We start from the raw sequence: 26442 nt of genomic DNA, 5'->3' as shown, positions 1-26442 counted from the left end.
TCTATTCCCTGCTGAAATAATAAAGCAACAGAATAGCTTTCTACAGCAGAAGGTTTTTGGGGAGGGTGTGACTATTAAGGAATCACTGAGGGAGTTTCTTGGTGGTAATAGAACATCCCTTTATGATTATTTTGATGATAGTTACTCTAATTTACATCTGTGATGCAATTTCATAGAACACTATCTGTACCCTCTCAACCAACCAACCAACCACCCAACCAACCAAACAAGAAAATGAAACCTGGAGTAATCTGAATAAGGGCTATAGCTAAGCTAATAGTATTGTACCAAGGTCAATTTCTTGAAAGCAAGAAAAAAATATATAAATATGTATTATTAGTTTATATATTAATATAATAGTATGTCACCTATTCAATCATAATTTACCTGAATGTTTTCTTCCTGAACATCCGGACACTGAATAAAAATGTGTTATGTGGTAAATGTGATAAAACTTAAAAAAAAATTCTGGTTTTGCCACTCAGATTTTCTAATACTATTAATAAACCAACTATGACTAAGAATAACTATTTTCTCATAACTTTCAAACTTTGAGATCTTAATCCAAGAAGAGTAATGGCTTGAAAAGGAAAGGAAAGTTATCCTTCAGACCTGAATGATACTTTTTATGGTTTACATGAGTATAGGCATAGCTAGAGGGTATTATAGGATAAACTCAGTACCTGGGGGTGAGTACATGGGGGATAAACTACTGATGCAATATTTTAAAGTAAATGAAGACAAAAAATTGAGAAAGTATATTAAAATTATAAATAACAGTGATAATAGTTTTTGTGTCATGCCTTTCTCCTAAGGGATATGATTCCTCTTTTAATCTCATCACTTTACAGATACAGTTCTGTGTTGATGTCTCCTTTTCAAATGGTACAATTAAATGATAGATAGTTATGTGCCTGGACTTAGGTCAAAATGGAAATCAACAGTAGGGTCAAAGTCATAAATTAGGTCTCATGCTCTCCATCAAGTATCTTTGGGTTCACAGTTAAAGCGGACTGTTTTCAGCTAAATCTCCATCTGAATACCATTCCATTCAATGTGCCATGGTTGATACTTGATACTAGAATGTATCTATTTTGGTAGCATGGTTTCCAGAAATTTTTTCTGCCAGCATAATGCTACTACTCTATAAGCAATACACTCAGGCATTTCATTTATTCTAATTTAATTTCTGCTCAAGTATTTTTTTTTTTGACATTTCAACAACTTTAAGTTACTTAATGGGTTGCAGAATTGAAGAATTGTTCATTGTGATGGAACAAACTTCTTTATCCTAACATTATACACACGATTCTCCAAAGGGAAGATAATATCATTAATGCATTCTCTCATCACTTACTTTCTTCTTTCCATTTCAAATCTATGGAGTAGTTTCCGAAGACCACCATTCTTAAATCCCTGAAAATGGGCAGCTGGGGCTCCCACGGTGATGACATCATAGAGAGCATCTGGAACAGGAATGGACAAGGAGATGAACATTTTGCAAATATTTGTCTCCAGCATGCTGTTGGCATGGAAGTATACACACTGTTGGAAGTTTGAGAAATTATTCTGTTTAATTTTGCAGGAATAACTATGAATTCACATCTCAAGGGGGCAAGAGGAGCTAATCAATCTTTCTAAAAGCCACCTGTGCACCTAACCAAGTTATAATATTTCTTTGATTTATGACTACATCTTAATTATATGCTACTATCTGGAACAGTATGTTCTTTCATTCTTCTATATACTTACTGAGATAACATGTTAATTGGTCTTTTGTGTATCTTACTTTATTGAGTTTTGCATCATTTAATTTGCAATCATATTGAAATTCAACAATAATGAACAATCTTTACAGAGAAAATTTACAGAGGAAAAAACCCAAATTATTAATTCATCTTGGCTCAAGGGCAGAACATTACTAGTGCATTAAAAAAAAAACAAAAACAAAAACAAAAACTATACAGAGTAGTTTCCTGCCTGTGTATGTTAAACCTTAGACAGCTTGGAATGCATGCTTTTGCAATTTTCTTAGGTGACATAGAAAGAATACACAAAATATCTCTAGATCTATTTTCCACAAAGATATTTTGTTTTTTTAATAAAAAAATCCATACATTTAAATTGCAACTCCATCTTTTGATCTTGAAACATCAAGTTTGATGCTTATTAAGTTTAGGGCTTCAAAACATGGCATCAATTTTACATTCTAATGAAAAGTATCCCCATAAGAAGGAAAACAGAGTGAGCATCTCTGGTTAAACTACATTTTATTTGAGAAACCTAATTTCATAGTAGATCCTTTTCAAATTGATTTTGGTATTGACACATTGGTTGTTTTTCAGTTCTCATTTACAGGGAAAACATAAATTATTTTATTAGCTTCACGTAAACACCGTAACTTCTTCATACTGGTTCAATCCAAATGCACTTGAAATATTTTTCTTGATAAAAAAAAGTCTTCAAGTGAAAGACTTCAGCAGCACTCAGAGAAGTCAAGGTCACACAACAGAACAAAACAAAACAGAAAACAAACAAACAAAAAACCCCACAGAATACAACCCAAATCAACCCATCGATAAGGCATATACTGAACAATCACTCAATATATTGCTGGAGTGGTAATCTCTTGCCCTTTTAAAAAGTCACTAATAAACTGAAAGTTAGCTTTTCTTAATATAGCAGAATATAAGACTTGTGTGAAATTTAAATACTTCTTAGTCCAGGATATTTTAACATAGGGCTAAGAAAAGGGTTTCAGGGAGTCCATGAATATATGCAAGTTTTATAAGTGTCTGTTCTGCTTTATGGAAAAGGGCCACAGCTTTCTCAAATAGCCATGACATTACCCGAAAGTTACCAACACTAAATTCCAGTCCATCTTCATCTATCTCATGAGAAACCCGAGCACCTTGAGAAATTACCTGCTTCATCTAAAGTCCCAAAGACTTCAGGGTCTTTCACCTTCTAATCCAGGGATGGAGAGCCAGGGGTTTAAGTTAATGACCAGAACCTGAGTCCCTCACTCTGGATCCCAGCTCTGCCACTTATGAGCTGTGCAACATTAGGAAAATTATTTAACCTCTCTATGTCTCAGTTTCCTCAGCTAGAAAATGGAGTTGAAAATAATTAGAAGTGGTGAGCATTCACTATTATCTATGATTCTTTTTCTTTTTTTTAAGCTTATTTATTTATTTTGAGAGAGAGAGAGAGAGAGAGAGAGGGAGAGAATGAGGAAGAGACAAAATCCCAAGCAGGCTCTGTACTGCCAGTGCAGAGCCCCACACGGGGCTTGATCCCAGGAGCCATGAGATTATGACCTGAGCTGAAATCAAGAGTCAGACACTTAACTGACTGAGACATCCAGGAGTCCCTACGATTATTTTCCCTATAAGAAGTTATCCTACCAAGGAAGCAAAGAAAGTTGATATTTTAACTATTGCTTCTTTACCATGAAAATACACTTTTCAGTCTGAAAAGGAAAGTGAAATTGAGGCTCAGTCTTCGGTTCCTGTGTTAATTTAAACTAAATGCAAAAAGAAAAATCATCATGATGATGCAAGCAGAAATACATTTCTGCTAAAAGCTGGGTGACCAACAATACCAACAATATAACTAAGTCACTTTAAACCCAAATCCCATTAAGCCCAAGCTAAATGCATTCCTAACTCAATTTTTTTAAATTGTCTGTAGCCTCCCACTGGATTCAAAAATCCACATCTCCAACATCATCTAGCAAGAGGGGAAGAATGAAGGAAGGGGAAATCTGAGTTTGTGGCCTCTCCACCACCACCTAGCATGAGGGAAAGAATGAGGGAAGGGGAAATCTGCATAGAAAGAGAGACCAGTCCTAACTGATGGAGGTTAAAATAACTTATTTTTGTAAAATTTGCAAAACACCTGACCAGAAACAAGTTGCTGAGGCCCACTGAAGAATCTTGTGATACCCATACACAGGAAGAGCCAGCCCTGAACTTAAGTTGTACTAGCTTCATGGTAAATCTGTCTCTTCAATTCACCTATAGTTTACGCATTTTTCCAAAGCTACTTTCTAGGAGCAGAAACTTTCTTTTTGTTCCTCCACTTTGCTCTGGGAAATTCTAGATATCCGTGAAGGAACCAGGAAACTTGGAAGTGGCAGGTAAAGGAAGAGAAGCGAGTTGCTCAAATATTCTCCGTGCCTCATAATAAAGAGCTGATTATTTTTAAATCTAAATGAAGACATGTGTGTTTCTTGAATCCAATGATATAAAGAGCTTCTTTAGTTATAAACAAGTTCTTTGATATCCAAAGTTCTGACTGACTTTTACTTGTTTCTATTCTATTTTCTATTTATAAGCTCATTCGTTTCAGAGTTTTAACACTATTTTTTTTTTATCAAAGCCTACAAAATCTCTATTTCTGGCTAGTTCTGACCTTTTCCACATTAAATAATCAAATTCCTAAGTGCCTTATGAACATTTCTGAATTTAAATCAGTTATTAAGCTTCACTTGCTCTAACTCTTCCAACCTGGTCTTCCTCCCCAGTTGTCTATGATTATTACAGACACCACATTTTTTTTAAGTCTTCCAGAGTAAAACTCTCAAGATACCAAGATCATTTTCAATTTCTCCCTTTCCCTCAACATTTTACCTGATCAGTTTTTTTTAATGTTTATTTATTTTTGAGAGAGAGAGAGAGAGAGAGAGAGAGAGAGAGAGAGAGAGAGAGAGAAACACAAGCAGGGAGCACAAGAGAGAGAGGGAGACACAGAATATAAAGCAGGCTCCAAGATCTGAGCTATCAGCACAGAGCCTGATACAGGGCTTGTACTTGCCAACTGTGAGATCATGACCTAAGCCAAAGTTGGATAGTTAACTGACTGAGCCACCCAAGTGCCCCTTACCTGATGAGTTCTCATAACTCTTCTACCAAATTTTATTTTCTCTTATCAGTGTTAATTATCTTTATCTTAATTCTGATCTTTGTTATTTCTTGTCGGGATTACTACTGCCTCTTCAGTCTTAGCCTCCCTCTATCCACAGTACACTAGATCACTTTCCTATATGCGTGGCCATTCAGTCACTTGGCCCAAAAGCACAGGCTCTGATACTTATACCCCTCCTCATATATTTCAAATATTAACAGAAGAACATTCAAGTGCCTCAATATCATCTATGTTGTAGGTTTTCAATAAATGCCAATAAATAAACAAATATTTGTTTAATAATTCAGTTTGTCTTATTTTTTTTTTTTTGCAGATCATACAAGGTATTACTATTATTTAGAATTTTTTTGAATGCTTATTTTTGAGAGAGAAAGTGTGAATGTGGGAGGAGCAGAGTGAGAAAGAGACAGAGAATCCAAAGCAGGCTCTGCACTGTCAGTGCAAAGGCCAATGTGAGGCTTAAACTCACAAACCATGAGATCATGACCTGAGCTGAAGTTGGATGCTCTACCGACTGAGCCACCCAGGCTCCCCAAGATATTATTTTCATAATTGAAGAAATAAAAAAGTTTATAAACACTATCAGGAAAAACATTGGAATCTGAAATAAGTATATCTTCATGGGATGAGGATGAAAATATATCCATCCATAGACTATATTCTATAAAAGAATAAGAGAACTTATGATTATTCACGTGGAAAGAATGAAATTAGATCCTTATAACATGCACAAAAATCAACTCAAATTAAAGACTTAGACATAAGACTTAAAACTATACAACTCCTAGAAAGAAACATAGAGGAAAAGTGTTATGATATTGGTATTTACAAATATTTCATAGATATGACACTAAAAGCATAAGCAACAAAAACAAGCAAAACTACATCAAACTAAAAAGCTTCTGCACAGGTGAGGAGATGACAGACTGAAAAGAAAAGGAGAAAATATCTGCAAACCATATATCTGACAAGAAGTTAATCTCCAAAACATATAATGAACTCCTATAACTCAGTAGTAAAAAAATTAATAACCTTATTTTAAAATGGGATAATGCCTTGACTAGACATTTTGCCAAAGAAAATTACAAATGGCCAACAGGTATATGAAAAAATGTTAAATGTTATTAATCACCAGGGAAAATGCAAATCAAGAAGAAGAAGAAGAAGAAAGAAAGAAAGAAAGAAAGAAAGAAAGAAAGAAAGAAAGACAAGACAGTGAGTGTTTGCCATGATGTGAACAAATTTGAATCCTTGCACAGTGTTACAGGATTCAAAATATGGTGCAGATGCTATGGGAAATAGTATAGACGTTCCTTATAAAGTTAAAAATAGAATAATGGTTCAGCAATCCCAGTTTTGGGTGTTTACACAAAAGACATGAAATCAGGATCTCAAAGAGATATTAGCAACTCTATGTTCGTTTAAACACTATTCATAATAGGCAAGATATGGAAGGAACCGAAATATCCATCAGTGGGTGAATGGATACTGAAAATGGATAAGGAAAAGTGGGTGAATTCCATGTACAATGGGATACTATTCAGCTTTAAAAAAGAAAGAACTTCTGCAATATGTGACATGGATAAACCTTGAGGTTATTATGTTAAGTGAAATAAGCCACAAAAAGACAAATAATGCATGATTCTACTTGTATGAAGTATCTAAAATTAAGTAAGAATCAAATTAATAGAAACCAGAAGTAGAATACTGGTTGCCAGTGGCTGGGAGAAGAGGGAAAAGGAAAGTTACTAATCAAATGGTATAAAGTTTCTGTCAAGGAAGCCAAATATATACCAAACAATAAGCTATTAGGTATTGTACACTTAACATTTTGTTAAGAGGTTAGGTCTTATGTTAGATATTCTTGCTACAGTGAAAGAAAAAAGTTTATGACTAAGTTTCTGTCAATGTTTCTATAAAATTTGAATTAAATTTTAATATTCTGTCTAAAACAGGAAGAAATTTAAAAATACTTTAATTTTTTTTAACGTTTTATTTATTTTTGAGACAGAGAGCGAGCATGAGCGGGGCAGGGGCAGAAAGAGAGGGAGACACAGAATCGGAAGCAGGCTCCAGGCTCTGAGCCATCAGCCCAGAGCCCGACGCAGGGCTCGAACCCACGGATCGCGAGATCGTGACCTGAGCTGAAGTCGGACGCTTAACCAACTGCGCCACCCAGGTGCCCCTAAAAATACTTTAAAAATGTCTCACCACACACACACAGTCTCCCCATAAAAAAACACAAACAAAAACAAACAAATAAACAAAAAACTTCTGTTAGATGAATATGTTAATTAGCTTGACTGTAGTAATCATTTACTATGTATATGTATAACAAAATATCATATTATATATCTGAAATATATATATATATTAAAATACAAAAACATATTTATTGTTTAAATACTTTTGAAAATGTTTATGTTTGAGATAATTTTGGATTTCCAGAGTTGTTGCAAAATTAGAGAGTTCTGTATACCCTTCACGCATGTTCCCTATGTTAAAATCTTACAGAGTCATAGATTAATTATCAAAACTAAAAAATTAATCTTGTACTATTACATCAAAATAAGTAGATAGTATGTTAGGATTGGTTTTTCCACTAACACCCTTTCCTCTTTCAGGAACTAGTCCAATATTCCACATTTTATTTAGCTGTTGTCATCTCCTCCAATCTATGATAGTTCCTCAGTCTTTCATTTTTGACTGTAGCACTTTTGAAGAATACTGGTAAGTTACTTCGTAAAGTGTCCCTCTGTTTGGATTTGTCTTATGTTTTCTCATAATTAGATTGAAGATTTGCACTATTGAGTAGGATACTATGGAGACAATATGCCCTTCTCAGTGCATTATAACAGGGAGTATGTTAAGTTGTTATGTATTACGTGCTGTTAACCTTGTGATGACAAGTTGATTCTTCACGGTAAAGTTACTAAATATTTAAAGAGACATATTTTAAGACAATGCAGTATCTTGTTTCTGTTTAACTTGCTCCCACTCATTTTAGCATCTATTGATAAATCTTGTCTAAGGCAATTATTACTGCTGTGTTTGAATGGTCATTTTCCATTTCCCTCATTCCTTCCACATTCATTAATTGGAATTCTTCTGGAAAGAATAGTTGACCCTTCTCCTTTATTCTTTCATATATTCAGCTTTTTATTAACATCAATATGGGCTCATGGGTACTTTGTTCCTTGGTTTATGAACTAACACTATCTTTATGTTCAAGTTGTTCCAGCTTTGTCCATTGGGAGCTCCTTCAGTTAGCTCTTGTGCTATTTATATATGTTCCTTTCACACACACCAGTTTTGTCATCGTTGTTCATTTTTTGAGCACTTCCTTACTTTCTAGGGCCACAGGATACTCTAGACTCTAATCTTATATTTTCTCTGCCTCAGCTCTAGAATCAACCAGCTTTCCAAGAATCCTAGTCCCTTTTACTGGACAATGGTGTTTAGAAATCAAATACTGGGGGTAGGTATGCTCATTACTATTGCTTCCAATCCTTTCAGGGGCTAGAGGTAGGAAATATATGTATGTATACTAACTTGTTTACATACACACATCTATATCTATCTATACTAACAACAACAAACCCATGAGTCCATATTATTACTCTGATTCAGTTCAGAATCACAAGATTCCTTCTGGCCTTCCTTCCTTCTTTATTTCTAACTTCTTTTGCTCACTATCTTCATACCTACATATTGATTAACCCTAGTATATAAATAAAATAGTTTTAGAATTGTTCATTCATACTTCTGCTAGGAGTGAATTTACTAAGGGAAGTACAATGTTTATAATTTGTTTTTAATATAGCCTTATAATATCCAGTGTTTCCTTAAATCATATCCTTTATTTCCCATTCTTTTCAGTAAATTATCATTTTTTATAATTTTATTTACCATTTGTTATCATTTTAAACAAGATATTAAAAATAAATTAACCAGAAAGCATATTGGGAATATGAAATTCTCGGGAAAGTTTACATAATAATTAGTATCACAACAATCAGGATTTGAAAAAAAATAAGAACAGAAAGGGAGCCAATTTCCTAACATAGGTATATGTTCTCCAGGGTGAAGGTACCAGGAGGTAAAACACAGGAGACTCCCCAAATATTCTTTATTCTTGAACTTCATAGAAAATATTTCAAATAGTCAAGTAAAAAGTAGTGTTGCTATGTTTCAGCACAGCTAGCAGAACTGAACACTATCTATATTTTAGAAGACATCTCTCCCATTTCCCCACCTTGCAAGCCAACCTTAATAATCCATTAATCTCAAGAGGCTTTCTCCACAGGGACAATAAGTAGGGTTTATGTCTGGATGCGGAAAGAGCAAGTAGGTCTCTCTTGCTCTCTCACTTTCTTGCCTTTTGATTCTACCTACCTTGATTAAAACCATTGCTCAAAAAGCTGGGATCTTTATGTGCCTATTTTGTAGGGGGTCAAAGAATTTAGGTTTACCTAACCTTTGTATATTTGAAGTCTTCAAAAAGTTGAAGTGTTAAAATTTAAACATTGATAACTCTGATATTGTGATTTATAACATAAAAAAGACAGCCACAGGCTCAAAATAGTCAGTCAAGAGACCCACATCAGCAAACCAAGTCTTAATACCTAATCTAACTGCAGTTTCAGCCCCCCAGGAATGTAATCTTTAACTAGTCAACACAGAATTTCTTGGTCAGCACTAGGAGATTTACTAACAGGTCCCTTCCATTTCCCTTAGGATGATCTTGCCTAAAACAATGGATTCCTTTGCCAATCGTTTTCTTTTTCCCCATTTCCTCAATACCTTTAAAAAAATCTTTCCTTTCTTTAGCTCTACAGAGCTCCTTTCTATTTACTAGGTGGGATGCTGTCTGATTCATGAATCATTCAATAAAGTCAATTTGATCTTTTAAATCACTCGGTTGAATTTTTGTTCCTTAACAATAACAGGAAATAAATATTTGGTCTTTGTTCTCTCTTCTGGTACAGTGGTCCTAAAAACCCTTGGAATTTCCTCAGCGTTGAGAGCTTTTCTCATGTTTAATGAAGTGACTATCGGACCTCACCTAAGGATAGGGACTGGATGCCAGTGAATCAAACAAAGTGATTAGAGGTTGGAATTTTCTATCCCTCCTCTCACACCCTGCCTCCTGGGAGAAGAGAAGAGCTGGGGATTGACTTCAATCCTCAATGGCCAATTATTTAATCAATTATGCCTATGTAGTGAAGTCTCAAATGAACAAACAAACAAACAAAAACACAACCCAAAGGACTAGGTTTGGAGAGGTTCCGTGTTGGTGAACATGTGGAGATGCTGGGAGAGAGGTGTTCAGAGAGCATGGAAGTTCTGGATACTTTCCCTATGCTTTGCCCTGTGCATCTCTTCCATCTGGCTATTATATCCTTTTGTAATAAACCAGTGATCTAGTAAATAAAATGTTTTTCTGAGTTCTGTGAATAGCTCTGTCAAATTAATTGAATGCAAGGAGAAGGGAACCTTTGATTTCAAGCCGGATAGTCAAAAGTACGGGTAACAAGCTGGACTTTCGATTGGCATCTGAAGTGAAGGGCAGTCATTAACCTGGGAATCTGATGATATCTCCAGGTAAATAATGTTAGAATTGAGTTGAAATTTAGGACATTCAGTTGGCATCTGGGGAGAGTTGGAAAATAGATGATGTGAGGAAAGCCCCATCCCCACACTGGGATGGTTCCACAATCATGAATGACCAAGGAGTGGCTCTGAAAGAAACAGAAAGTAGCTGCTGAATGTTATTCTCAGAATTTACATGAACTTAAGCAAAAGAATACAGCTGTGCTCTTCAGCTATGGATACATTAGGTTTGTCACATAATCTAAAATAAGAAGATGCTGTATACAGCTATATAATCCTTAACTTTGAAATCATGTCTGTCATACTTTACACTAATCACTATAATTTTTAAATACCACATTCTTACTGAAATCACAAAATCTCAACTCTTGGGAGTCTTAGTATTTTGTAAATATTATTTGACAATTATCATTTACCAATATCACAGTATTGGAACTGATAGATTTATCTCTTTGGTCCTTTCACCCTTGAATGCCACTTGCAATTATGACAAAAATGGTAGACAGATTTTGGTACACTATGGAATTCATTTCCTGGTATCTTAGTGTAGTTGATGAAGAACGGTATACACTTAAAGTACTATGTTCAGTCTTGGCTGTAACAGTTGTACTTTTTAAAATTCAGTTAGAATTAACTGAAATGTATTGTATTCCTCTAAGAATGAGCAGATATACAAGTAAACAAATAGTCAATAAAAATAAAACTCTTAAATAACAATCCTATCATTCATATTTGTCTCTTTGGAAAAATTTCCTCATTTTATCCTGCTGTTTAAATTATCTATCTTTATGATATGAACAGTCCTTAACTGTATATAATAAAAGCTTTCATATTTTTGATACTTAGAGGCAACTATAAAAATCTAGGTGGACATTTATTTTATGAAAATTTGAGCAATAAAATCAGAGGCCTTTTTTCTTTCTAAAAAAAAATAGAATCTGTGTGTCTTCTTTTTTTGATAGTTCATATCTCAAAACTTGTCCTTGGCTTTGTGAAAATGGCATCATACACAGCATAACAGGGAAGTGGAATTCAAGTTGCAAATCTCATCAAGCTAAGGATACTAGGTTGGCTTGAAATTTAATAATAGGGCTGCCTCATAGCCTTTAAAAGCCATTTAATAATAGATATGAGATAATAAGTCTATTTTTTCCCAGAAAATCTCTTTAAAGTTCCTACAACTATAAAAATAGTTCTAATGAAAAGAAAAAAAAAAAAAAACATAGACATGCTGATCTCGTTTCAAGGAGCAATTTAAGCACAATCCCTGACTTCAACATGGCCCACAAAATGACTTTGACGTGAATCACAAGAGAACAAGGAATTTTAAGGGAAAACTATTTCAAAATAGTTGAAACAATTTGGCAACATCATGAAACATATCTAAAAGTAATTATACTTCATTGATGATGTGATATACTCAAACTCGAGACACAGAAATCAGGGAGCTCTAAACAGCTCCTCATTTGTTCCTTCCCTCAATGTGGATGTTTGAAAACTAAGGAGCAGAGGTTAGCTGATTCATCCTAGTTACACAATAAATTCTGGCTTATGTTGCACCTGATTCCAACTATAGCTTTATGATATACTATAGATTTTTTCTTTCTTTTCTCTTTGTATCTTTCTTACCCTGTCTCCTTGTCTCTGTCTCTGTCTCTCTCTCTTTGCCATGTACTATAATATGCTATTATATATCTATAACATAAAATAAAGCAAGTTAAAGACAGAATAATATCACAAGAATCCAGGGTGCCTGGGTGGCTCAGTCAGTTAAGCATCTGACTTTTGATTTTGGCTCAGGTCATGATCTCATGGTTTGTGAGTTTGAACCTAACATCCAGCTCTCTTCTGTCAGCGTGGAGCCTGCTTCAGATCCTCTGTCTCCCTCACTCTGCTCACTCTCTCTCTCTCTCTCCCTCAAAAATAAAATAAACCTTTAAAAAAGTGTTACAAGAATCCATATTTTATAATATTCATAACTGGTTTTCTATTAAAGTAATATTCACTGGGGTAGAAAACTTTGTTCTTAATTTCAAGGTTTTGTCTTTGTTACTGTCACTGCCATCTAAGATCTCTGTTGGGATTGTATTTGCTGTATTAAGTAATGAATAAGGGTGAAAAGTTAACTTAATGGGCCTGGGGCACCTGACGTTAAATGGAGGTTATTTCATTTGTCAGTATGAGACAGGACAACATTAGTTCTGCTCAGTTACTTGTTTCTAGAGCTAGACATTAGCCTTGTGTTTGGTGAATCTGCCTGCTAATGTTTGCAAAGCTGCCTATCCAAATATATCAGGCATATTAATCAAATGTGGATTGAGGTAATTTACTAATGGTGAGAATGAAAATAAATGTAGACTACATCCAAATAACTCACCAGTGAAAATACCAAGGCTTGGCCAATCTTACTTGCATCATTACCTTGTAAAATGTTGTCTGTAATGCAGCTAAACATTCAAACCAGTAACCATGGATCTTAAATAAATTTAGCTGAAATTATTTTAATATGCTGACTACATGTTATATAAGCAAGTAGAAAATTTAATTGACTGTCATCTTAAACTTTAACCATTTTATTTTGCAAATAAGAAAACCAATGCTCAGAAAGCTTATTTAACTTAGTCAATATCAAAGAAGTGAATGGTAGGACCCCAAAAATTCAGTCAAGTTTTCAATTTCTATTATAACATATAGTTGGTGATATAGTCTATAAAGCACTTACTTTACCTAAATTCCAATCTCAAATAATCAATTTTCAACTTATAAAAACATATTTTAAAAAACATATAAGCTTAATATTCAATATTACATGTATTTTTTTTTAATTTTTTTTTTCAACGTTTATTTATTTTTGGGACAGAGAGAGACAGAGCATGAACGGGGGAGGGGCAGAGAGAGAGGGAGACACAGAATCAGAAATAGGCTCCAGGCTCCGAGCCATCAGCCCAGAGCTGGACGCGGGGCTCGAACTCACGGACCGCGAGATCGTGACCTGGCTGAAGTCGGACGCTTAACCGACTGCGCCACCCAGGCGCCCCACAATATTACATGTATTATATGTATACCATATATATGATGTATATAAAATTATTTATATATGTGTAATACAATACAATACAATACCTATAAAATTTTCATGAGGTGCCTTGGAGAAAAAGTCAGTATGCGGTAGAACTCAGTACCTTTGCATTAATTCTTGGCTATGAGGATATCTAGCCTTTTCCCACATTTTCTCCTTTAGGTCTTCAAAAAGAAGAACCAGTCTTTCTGAAAACTGCTCTAGAGCAAAAGTCTTCTAGTTCATGAGTCGTACCCTAGTTCCATAACATCAAAATCTTGCTTTTCTCTATACTACTTGATATTTATCATCACAAATAAGAAATTCCTCTATATATCCTGTTATTATGGGTTGATTCATGCTTCCCAGAAAGATATCCTAGAATATGACCTTATTTGGAAATATGGTCTTTACAGATGTACTCTAGTTCAAATCAGGTCATTAGGACAGATCATAATTCAGTGTGAGTGGTGTCCTTAAGGGGGAGGTTCGGAGATAGAGACAGACACAGTGGAGATGATGTTAAAATGCGCAGGGAACACCGTATGATGCATTGATAAACCAAAGAAAATCAAAGACTGCCAGCAAGCTATCAGAAGCCAGGAGGAGGTAAGGAAGAATACCCCTATAGGTTTCAGAGGGAGCTAGCTTAGCCAAAACTTTGATTTCAGACTTCTGGCCTCCAGACTGCAAGACAATAATTTTTTGTTTATTTAAGCCATTCAGTTTGTGGTACTCTGTTACAGCAGATCTAGGAAACTGATACATATCACAAACCAAAATAATTAGGAGAAATTATGTTTGCTTTTAGAAATTTACTTCAGTTGCAAGTTTCTTCCTGTCAAATTACAGAAACCCAAACTGAACACATTGTTTTCCTTCTAGCTCACTCTGGTCCATTTTTCAGATAGCATCTTGGAAAGAACAGCACAAATGGTTCTGTTTTTGTTTTGTTTTCAAGAAGTAAGTATAATAAAAGGTCACCTAGATAATATTTTTTCTTTGTTTGGTGGAAATATGTTAGGATCACTGCCAAATATTTGAATGCATATTTAAATATACATCCGTATCAATTGGGCCCCAACAAGCCACTTGGTTTGATGATACAGCTATCTATCCACAGAGGTACTGAAGTTGTCCTTCTCTCATTTCTTCCTTCTATCAGTCATTAAGTGCTTACATATGATAATTTTTCCAAAATGCCTAAGTCATCTTTTCTCTAAATCTGGCTACTTCTTAGTTCAAGATTTCATTGTCCCTTAATAGGCTCTTCACTGATCACTTTTCTCCTTTTAACAGACCTGATAGAACTGAAAGATCTATTTTGTTCCAGTGATGGCAAATGCTACCTGTTTCATAATGGCTATTATTGTTCATTCTAGGTGTTTTACATACTCCAATTCACTTAAATAGGAAAAGTACACTTGCTTAGAAAGTAAATAACGGACTTAAGGTCATACATCAAAAATGGGAGAGCTGAAATTCTGTTTCATTTCAAATTACATAAACTTTACTATATCATTAGAGTGATTTAATATTGGTCATTAGAAAAAAATACATTGGTTTTCAGATAGATTTTAAGTATTTTAGTTTCTTTATTATTTATTTATACTTTGGTTTTGATGATTTTTAAAACCACTGGATGTTATGTTCAAACTACTAGTAGATATGCAGCAATCAAGGAAGAGTTTCTAAATGCTTTGGGCCAATCCATTTCATTTGTATTTCAGTTCTTTCAGTGATATAACTTCTGGTGAAAAGGAGCCAAGTTAAAATATTAGATAGTAGATAAAGGTTACTAGAGGTATTAACATTACACATCATAATGATTATAACTACACTTAAACTTGCACATTAGCTGGTTTCATATATATAATCAATATGTACAAACACAGAAAAACTGGTTAATTTTTATGCTTGTAAAACTTCAGATGATTCTAAAGCAGAATAGAGATTTTGACTTTTCAAAACCTAGAACCTCTATATTGTGACAATGGCTACAAAATAGGGTGTTAGCATGCATCTTTAGATGTATCTGTGTGTGTTTGCATGTTGATACACTTATCCTGAAGGATTGGATGATCTAAAGTAACTTTTGGCTCCAGGAACATGGGTACTGGTAGGATGACTATAGCACTTACCATTAAACAGGGAGACTTTTGAGAGGAAAGAGAGGTGAAGAGCTTCTTTAACAATGATGCTGGACAACAAGCATAATATCAGACTTTGATGTATGTGAATGCAGGCATATAGTCACTCTACTTATGCACAAAAATTGATATTGCAATAAGTTAAAGGAAGTGGGAGATGAGAAGAATATTTTAAAATATTTTTTTTACTAAGAAATAGCAAGGAATCATGTAGAATGGCAATGAATGCAATACAGTGTTCGCTGTAAACCTCATTCAAGTATGCTTATAAAAATCTATACACTTTTCCTTGAAAAATGTTTCTCACAACTGAGTATAGTAAAATACTCTACCACCTTCTTTCTGATAAATTCCCTGCTCATAGAGAAGCGGGTGATTCTGTTGATAGTCACCACTAAATCAGAAAAACAGCTCATGAGTCTATCTTTGGGCTTTGATTTTTCAAGATAGGAACAAAATGAACAAGTCTTGTTTTTCCTTTTTCTTATTAAAACAGTAGCACATTTATTAGCCATCACTGGTACTACTTAGGAAGTTAACACTTACTTCGTATATTCACCTGTTACTCAAGTCAGGTGCCACATTTTTAAAGTATTGTTTAGAAACACAGCAACAAAAATGCTATACCCCCTTTTGTAGTAATCAGGGTCATTATCAAGTTAAATTGCTTCATCCTCATCTTTATATAATTCTGAAATTTTAAATTCTGCCAATAGTAAAGCTTTTTAAAAAAAGCACACACTAACATAATTTGCTCATTAAAAAAAAAAAGAATATTATATATTACCTTTCAAGTGAGGGCTGTGGACGTGCATTCTTTGCAAATGTAGATTTACTGGAACAAATTCTAATGTTTTCTCTCCTTTGCTGCTGCTTGATTTGAAAGAGGACCCTAAGTGGAAAAAAAAACTGAACATTATTATTAAGTAAATAATAAATGTGTGTGTATGCACGTATGTTGAAAAGTATGCTTGATATAGAAAAATGTTACAAGGATTTCAGAAAGGAAAACATATTTGTATAAGCTGCTTTTCTTTACGGAAATTCAATTTAAAAATTCTCAGTTATTCTTATAATAATACCATGAGATAAAATAGTGCAATTTGTTTCTTCCGGGTCTATCATGCCAAGATGGTAGAGTTAGAAATAAAAGTTGTTTTTTTTTAATTTTGGCTCTTCCATATCCATAACAACGTTTATTATTGTTTTCACCTAACATATATGAAATGGAATTTAGTTTGAATACGTAAAAAGTTTTTGCTTTCATACCTGTTTCCTTGCTAAGTTCTGTCAGAATATCTTGGTACATATTCACCATTTGATCACAGTGAGTAAGGACATTTTTCCGTAGATTGTCCCAGTGCGGAGAAAGCTCACCAAGTTCCTTTAGCTCCTGGTTTCTGTTAAGAATGGAAAAGAGGGGAAAATAATAATTTTGATCTTATGTCCACAGACAAGGAACACTATAAAGGTTGCCAAATTAAAAAGAAACTGATTTACCATCCATTTCAGGAAAGTTTTATGCACTTATTAGAAAAAAAAATATTTTCTTACATCAGCCCTAACAATATCTTTCCAGATATGTCTCCTGAGGCAAGAGAAACAAAAGCAAAAATAAACTACTGGGACTACATCAAAACAAACAAACAAACAAACAAACAAACAAAAACTTCTACATAGCCAAGGAAAAAACCAACAAAACTAAAAGGCAATCTATTGAATTGGAAAAGATATTTGCAAATGACATATCCAATAAAGGGTTAGTATCCTAAATATATAAAGAGTTTATACAGCTCAACACCAAAAAAACAAATAATCCAATTAAAAAATGGGCAGAAGACGTGGATAGACATTTCTCCAAGAAGACATACAGATGGGCAACAGACGCATAAAAACTGCTCAATATCACACATCATCAGGGAAATGCAAGTCAAAACCACACTGAGCTATAACCTCACACCTGTCAGAATGGCTAAAATAAAAAACTCAAGAAACAACAAGCATTGATGAGGATGTAGGATGGGGGGAAATGAAAACTGGTAAAACAACTGTGGAAAATAGTATAGACATCCCTAAAAAGTAAAAAACAGAACTACCTTATGATCCAGTAGTTGTACTACTGGGTATTTACCCAAAGAATAAAAAAAAATACTAATTCAAAAGGATTTTGCACCCTATGTTATAGTAGCATTATTTACAATAGCCAAATTATAGAAGCAACCCAAGTTTCCATCAATCGATGAATGGATAAAGAAGTAGTATATGTATGCATACAATAGAATATTAACCATAAAAAAGAATGGAATCTTGCCATTTCCAACAACATGGATAGATCTAGAGAGTAAAATGGTAAGTGAAATAAGCTAGTCAGAGAAAGACAAATATCATATGATTTCACTCATATGTGTAATTTAAGAAACAAAACAAACACATAAATGGAAAAAAAAGAGACAAACCAATAAACAGACTCTTAACTATGGAGAACAAACAGATGGTTATCAGAGAGGAGGTGGGTGTGGAGATGGATGAAATAGGCAAAGGGGATTAAGAGTACACTTATCTTGATGAGCACTGAGAAATATATGGAATTGTTGAACCATTATATTGTACACCTAAAATTAAATAACACTGTATGTTAACTACATTGGAATTAAAATAAAATAAATAATTTTAACACAAAGGAAGATATGAGTAATTTAGGTCACCCAAACATTAAAGTTTTATATGGCAAAGAGGTTAAAAAAAAAAAATACAAGTTAAATAAATGTTTTCACTGGTAAAACTTCACAAAGATGACAAAAACTTAACTATCCTCTATATATTATATAATATATGTATAAATATATAATATATAAATATATAATATATAAAATATATATTAATATATATTATATATTAATACATATATTATACATTATATATAAATATATAATATATAAATATATGATATATATTATATATTATATGTTATATATATATATAATATGCATATAATATATATACGACAATTCAGTTAAAAACCAAACACTAAAACCTCAATAGAAAAACAGCTAAATCCTATGACTTCAGCCATCCAAAATAAAATAATGTGGAAAAAAATAATGTGGGAAGGGCTATCTGACTAGGTCTGAAGGAAACACAAGATATTCCAGTAACCCAGTTTATTTACAATATAGCTGTAAAATATTTTAAAAGCCCATAAATGGTATAATCAGTTGTGATTTATTGGCCTCAGTTTCTCTCAAGAGGACAATTTAAGTAAATGCGGTATGCATGTTTTGTCTTTTCTTTATCAAAAGGAAGAGCTAATCCTGCCATTTAGGTTTTAATTATTACCTTCTATCTAATTCTCTAGCCTTTAGCCAAGTTAATTCAAATCATCAGAATGCCTTTTTAAATTATAATGATAAATAGTCTAACATGCTGCTTGGTTAGATCTCTTACTCATTTCTGTAACCTTTTACCAACAACATTTTCATGAGGCTAATTTAACCAGCAATAATGAACCTTCTTTGCTATTTTGGCCGTGAAACATGCTAAATACCAAGCTAATAAATTCAGAAGATGTAGAATCTCTAACATCCTTTTAAATGTAAGAATAATGGATAGTGTGCAAAAATGTGACTTGCTTTCAAATGCTCGTAGCTGCCTTTGTTTTGTTTCAATGGGGATGCAGTATAGTAGTGCTGCATCTTTTATCTGATGTCTCCACAATTTTGGCAAACATTAATCTCATTTTTAACTTTTCCATAGATTAGCTTTCATCTCACAACATTTATGGGAGAAGAAGTGGTCAACTAATAGACAATAAGAGTAAAGAAAGTTCATGACCGAAGTTGAAGGGGGAGACCGAAAAACTGGAGAGTCAAGTTCTCTGTGTGCACTCAAATGGCTGGACAAATTCAAATTCAGGACAAAACAACAACAACCAACACAAAAAAATAATTCCAAAAGCCTGAGATATCTAAGTCAAAAGATCTGGGCAATTAGGTCAGATATGAGATCGACAGCAACTGTGACATATCAACTTACTTTATTTTCAATATACAGTTAAAATGAAAATGCTAGCTAAGTATTCCTATTTAATACTCATAGATGCACTATGGGTTTATAATTCATGTTGTCCCTGAATCCTTGTCAGAAAGAATAATGAAAAGAGAGGGAATGAGGGAGGGAAGGAAGGGTGGTAATGAAGCTGCTGAAGACATTGTAGGATACTGGGGTGGGGTACGTCTCCTTCCCTAAGAGAAACCTGGCAAAGCATGGTCAGAAAAGTTTAGTGTTCTTGGGGACTTGAGATAAGCTGAAAGGAGTCCATAATGTGTTGTTTACAATTTATTACACTCCTCCAATATGTCAAAAATGATATACAGAAATCTATAGATGAAACCTGACATTCACTGCTCATTTCTGGCACTGAACAGCTACATGTTCTAAAAGGGAAAAACAACCAAATAAAGCTTCTCTGCATTGAAGAAAACCCTCAAATACAGAGGAACTATAAAATAAAAGTATAATAAACCAGAGCAGAGTAATAAAAAGTTAGAAAACAAAATGGGACATAGTAAGAGAGTAGTTGTAAATTTAAGAAAAACGAAAGAAATTGATTACATTAATACACTAAAATAGACAAAGAGAGAAGGTACTTAGGGGTACTCAAATCAGGAAACTTTTCAGTTGGGAAGGTGAGGACTGTTTACACTGCATTTTAATTTGTTACTCAGTCAACAAAACTTGGGAGTTGAAGGACCTTGATTTGTATCTCAAGCCAGGTTCTCTAGGAAGCAGAGACTGAGATCAAGCAATCCTAGGTCAGCAAAAGGGAGGTGAGAAGAGAAGTGCTGTAGGAGAAACAGAAAGTAGACATAAGGTGGGAGGTTACTGAGTTGGGCAGAACTTCACAAGAAAACATGGCTGGTTACTTGGTCATGTGAAACAGCTCTAGATAAGTCATGTGGAACCAACGCACCTTGGAAAACGTTGTTAAATGGAAAAAGCAACATTTATACGCCAGTTCCTTACCACCTTCTATAGTATTTCATTGGTAAAGATTCATCCTATGAGACATTAACTCCTCTGCACTTCTGCTTGTCTCTTCTGGGTGGCCACTGGGGAAGCAATATCCCAGTGGAGATAGAACTGTCCTGGATCTAGTCATAGGTACCTGAACCATTCTGGATATAGATGCCATTGGGGGCATGCTAACACCTGGTCTTCACCCTGAGGGAGGCTGATATAGCTGGTGGTGTTAGGAAATAAGGTGACAATGGTGGCAGCATCTGGAGCCCTCCATTGGGCAAACAGTCAAAACTTGAGGACAAGTTAAGGTTGGCCCACTATAGAAAAGTACATCAACTGGGCCCAGGACAGGCCACCCCTGGTAGAACTTGCACTTCCATCACTCCCTGACATCCTTGTGGCATATAAAACATCATCCCTCATATCTTCCCTAAGAGGGAAGTTCAAGTATAATCCTTTGAAGTGATGACCAGATGCAATTCCCCAAAATGGAGTAATGAGCCAAGCTATAATATGAAATATTCCAGTGATCCTTGGGGCCTTAGTTGACATTCATCACCAATCTCTACCGCTCATTCTAGATTTTCCTCACATTCCTTTGGCACTTCAGCTGGTCTGGGGTGCTACCTTGTGAGGTGATCCAGACATTAATCCCAAGTGATTAGGCCCTTAGTTTCTTTGCTTTTAAGGAATCTTAGTTACTGTAATCTCCCATTCACCTCTGGGCATGGAGCACATCTAAGTGCCAGGCATATTTCTCTTCACTCAGATTATGAAGCAGCAGCCCTATTTCCTCACAATGATAAGTATCCCTTGCCATCTTTGCTGATCCATTGTAGTAGTAAGAAATGCATGATAATCAGACCACATGTGAACCACACATAGGTTTCAGATAAGTGGGACTCTTTATGGCTTACTGACAGAACTGCCCCTATCCATGCCTCAAGAACTAGGATTCTAATTGGCAAAGTCTAAGGTGGTAGGGTAAAGAAGCACAACTCCACTAGTGGGCATCGTGATTGATTGTAATAAGGCTCCCCCTTTTTCCGAGAGCTGAGTATTCTACCTGTGGTAGACATCCTCTATCAGCAAACTTCATCCTGGAGACCAGTACTCCAATCCTAAGGTTAAGTTCCCCTAAAATGGGGCCTTAGCTGAGCCTCTCATGGTTAATAATGTTCCACTACTGTATTAGATTTGTGGCTTTGGGGTGGTAGGGCATGCAGGAATTTCAAGCTCACTGTTGCACATCCTTTGTTATAGCAAGTATCCTTTGGTAGAAACAATGTTATGTGGGACATCATATCATTGGTCCAGGCATTCTGAAAGCTGTCAGATGTGGGTAATGGCAGTGGCACAGTGAACAGTAAAGGCATACACACATCCAAACTTTGTTTCACCTACTGAGGACAAACTGCCCTCCTCTCTAAGTTGAAAGAGATCTGACGTAATTGGCCTGCCACTAAGTAGTTGATGGGTCTTCCCTAGGAATGGCACTCTCTTAGCATTCACTATCAGTTATATATTAGTGCTTGGTTAAGCGCTAGACAAAAAGTCTCAATGATATGTGCATCATAAATAAAACTCAAAAAAGCAAAATTATTGACATGCATAGATGATAAAGGTCTTTTTGTGTATGTATATGTTTTATGTTACTGATTTCCCCCATTGTCATTTTACCAACATATGTTACAGGTGGAACATATGTGTATATGCCAGTTTACACCTGTCCTTCTGTCATGATTATTAGCATGTCTTTACTTTCAACATATCTTGTTAGGCTGTCCAAGTTACAGGAAACCAAAGCTAATATAACTTTTTTCATCTTCTATTGTGATTATTAGCACGTCCTTATTCTCAAAATATCCTGTTAGACTGTCCAAGTTACGGGATACCAGAATAAATCTAACTTTTTTGATATAGTTTTAAAAAATAACTATAAACTCACAGAATGTTACAGTTGGAAGGAAGTTCAGAGAATAATGTGAAACCTCTTGTTTCACAGATGGAAGCATCTCAGTGAAACAGCTTGTTTGTCTCTGAGTCACTAGAATACCAAGTCTTTTAGACTATAATCCCCGTTTCCACTCTTTTCCTCAGCCCATATAATTCCCTGGTGTAAACACACACATACACACAAAATTAAACTAAAAAACAAACAAACAAAAAAAACCAGAGTGCCTTATTTATTGAAGGTACTTAATGAACATAAGCTGAGTAAATGGGGTTTGGAAGGAGTGGGGCTATTGACTTCTAGAACTACATTTGTAAATTTTCATGTACTTTTTTTTGTTTTAATTTTCATGTACTTTTTTTTTCAACGTTTATTTATTTTTGGGACAGAGGGAGACAGAGAATGAATGGGGGAGGGGCAGAGAGAGAGGGAGACACAGAATCGGAAACAGGCTCCAGGCTCTGAGCCATCAGCCCAGAGCCCGATGCGGGGCTCGAACTCACGGACCGCGAGATCGTGACCTGGCTGAAGTCGGACGCTTAACCGACTGCGCCACCCAGGCGCCCCTTTCATGTACTTTTAAAGTGAACTTGAACAAAGGGTAAGTTATAGTTTGGTATTGTTATATCTGGACCTTTTAGTTAGAATGGTACAGCTACTAGGTATGCAGTGCATGGTAACTGATATTCCCTAAAATATGTTCAAGTGTGTACTGGTGTCCAATATTACAAGACCCATAGACAAAGTCTTTGCATGTCTCCACATTTATCTGGGTAGCAATCTTGGCATTAATGTTACAGTTAAATAGTTACACATCTTCACTCTGCCTTTGGTGTGAATGGCAAAAGAGATGAGCTGTGTAAATACATTTTTAATCCATAGAAAAATATTTTTAAAAATACTCCTTCCTCATCTATAAACATTCTCATTTATTCACAGCAACAACAGCATCTACTTTTAAAAGCTGTCTCCTTCAACTGCTACTTTACAACAATAACGGCAAAAATGTCTTTCTGGAAAATCCACTGCCTTCCTAAACACATACAATCTTTTATGAATTCATTACTTTGCTATCACTAGAACTCTACGTTTTAAAAAAAATCTTCTAAGAGATAGGCTAGGACTCTCCTAGAGTCCAAGAAGTAGCCAAAAAAAAAAAAAAAAAAAAAAGATGTTGAAAGAAAAGACTGAATATTCAAATACTAATAAGCTTAGGCCTCATACACATTAAACATTTTTTTGGCATTTACTGCCATCCATTCCCTTTTACGTTGCTACCTGCAAAAATAAAAGTAAACCAGATAAAATAAATCTCAAAGGAGACAGATGATCGCTAAGGCTTACTTGAAAAATATCTTTACACTCTGGATCTTGGCATTCCAACTGTAAAAGTGTGATATTCTTGATACTTGATGAAATATTCATGCCAATCTCTGGAAATAACCTCATGGTACACTGTTTGTCTACATGGCTTCTTTTGTCCTACCTTGTTTAAATATTTCAAAAATATAGGCTTTACCTCTTCAGCAAAATCACAAGTTTCAGGAGGTCATTCTGATCCTCTGAACCTTCCATAAAGGAGCACACTACTAAGCATATAATATGCTTGAAACACCAGACTATTAAATAGCGTAAGGAGAAAAATGAGATTAAAAACAAACAAACAACTCTGTGAAGAATGAAGGGAAATAACTGAACACAAAATCAGTTCCAGGGAAACCTGAAGAAAAATAGCCAAACCTGTTTTAAAGTTTTTACATATAATTCATAAAACATTGGAAGGAATATTAAATAGATGGATAGTTTTTAAACTTCTTTCCCTACACCCTGTGGCTCAGGGACAGGGGAGGGTGTTGACAAAAGAGAAGTCAAGTACATGAACAGGCATCAGGACCTTTTCCTTATTCCAGCCAATCACCAGCTCCAATTGAATTTTTTTTTGATTAATACTCAAATTGCATGTACAGATCTTTTATTTTTAAATTTTATTTAGTTTTGAGAGAAACAGAAACAGCATGAGCAGGGGAGGGGCAGAGAGAGAGAATCCCAAGTAGGATCAGCACTGTCAGCACGGAGCCCGATGTGGGGCTCAAACTCACTTGAAACCATGAGATCATGACCTGAGTCAAAACCAAGAGTCGGACACTTAATCAACTGAGCCACCCAGGTGCCCCCCCCCCCATGTATAGTTCTGTATGACAAAAATAAGGTTTTCCTGCTAAAAAAAATAAAATTAGGTTTAAGATCACCAAAATAGAACATAGTTAAAAGAAGAGAATGTTTATCTTCTATTTACAACATAGTTTTAAAGCCTACTGATGATGTATTCAAGGAGAAATTCCAACAGCGGGAATATTTGCTCTAAGTCTGTGAGTGTGGCACACTTGCCTTATTTATCTTTGTGTCCTACCACAGTCCTTAGTTTGTGGGAAGTGTTGAGCCTGATGACTGACTGAATGAAAGGTTTGCTTACAGACTGTTGTTCTTCAATCTTCCTGAAATTTGAGATCAAGTCAGAATATAAACTATCCTAAAAGTAGAATGTTGAGCTCTGTCCCAGTTAAAATGAATAAATGCAATAGATAAAATGAGACACTGTTGAGTCCTCTAACCTTGTATGATCTAGGTCTGCAACTCTGGATTGGTCATGTCTTCTTTAGGGATAGAGAAAGACCTGAAAATGTATCTTCATATGGCATTCCTTACTGTGATGGTTAATTTTATGTGTCAACTTGGCTGAATCACAAGGTATCCAGATATTTAGTTAAATGCTACGGTAGGTATTTCTGGGTGAGATAAACATTTGAATTGGTATACTGAGCAAAGTACCTTGTCCTCACTAATTTTGGTAGGCCTCACCAAGCAGTTGAAGGGGTTTAGAGCAACAGGTTGACCCCTCCCTGAGTAAGAAAGAATTTCTATTGACTGGCTGACTTTGAACTAGGACATTGGCTTTTTCTTGCCTTTGCACTCAAATTGAAACAGTGGCTTTTCCTGGGCTTCAAGCTCACTGGCCTTTGGATTAGAACTGTATCATAGACTCTCCTGGGTCTCCAGTTTGTGGACTTACCCTGAAGATGTTAAGATTTGCCAGCCATCATAACTGTGTGAGCCATTCCTTATAATAAATCTGTCTGTCTCTGTCTCTGTTTCTTTCTACACACACACACACACACACACACACACACAAGGTATTGATTCTGCTTCTCTGGAGAACCCTCACTAACACACTAACTATACAGGGATTCCATTACAAAGATTTCCCTCTGTTTGGGGCAAAATGTTGGGGAAATGGGGTGGGATGGAAAAATCTAGAGTGTAGTTCAGGACATTTCATGATCTTCTATCTCTCTTGCTGTATTTTATAGATACTCTTGATTAATCTTCAACAAAGAAGAAAAGAATTCAATGGGAAAAAGACAGTCTTTTCAACAAATGGGGTTGGACAGCTATATGCAAGAGAATGAAATTGGACCACTTTCTTAGAACATAAACAAAAATAATCTCAAAATGGGTTAAGGACCTATATGTGAGACATGAAAATCCTAGAAGAGAGCACAGGTAGTAATTTCTCTGACATTGGCCACAGCAACATCTTTCTAGACTTCTTCAAAAGAAAAATGACTATAGAGTTGCTTAGCTCGTCTAAGGGACATGCACAAGAAATCTCTCTAGTGCTGAAGTCACTGCTCCACATGTGAGCACCTCTTTTACTAGGA

General features: G+C 35.1%; 1 protein-coding gene across 12 annotated transcripts in view; it reads right to left on the bottom strand.

Annotated features, from left to right (window-relative positions):
- The window catches only part of INPP4B (inositol polyphosphate-4-phosphatase type II B), a 778265-nt gene that overhangs the window by 155443 nt on the left and 596380 nt on the right, over window positions 1-26442 (bottom strand). For all 12 annotated transcript variants that reach the window (XM_045466827.1, XM_045466836.1, XM_045466862.1 and 9 more), the window contains 3 exons: window positions 17020-17150; window positions 16538-16642; window positions 1358-1466 (listed from right to left, as the gene is read on the bottom strand). In XM_045466827.1, coding sequence (XP_045322783.1) covers window positions 1358-1466; window positions 16538-16642; window positions 17020-17150 — 345 coding nt within the window. The remainder of the gene's footprint in view (window positions 1-1357; window positions 1467-16537; window positions 16643-17019; window positions 17151-26442) is intronic.

The sequence above is a fragment of the Leopardus geoffroyi genome, chromosome B1 (genome assembly GCF_018350155.1).
Source record: "Leopardus geoffroyi isolate Oge1 chromosome B1, O.geoffroyi_Oge1_pat1.0, whole genome shotgun sequence".
NCBI classification, from domain to species: Eukaryota; Metazoa; Chordata; class Mammalia; order Carnivora; family Felidae; genus Leopardus; species Leopardus geoffroyi.
The sequence above is the reverse complement of the archived record's forward strand: the minus strand, read 5'-3'. Positions and strand labels throughout refer to the sequence as shown.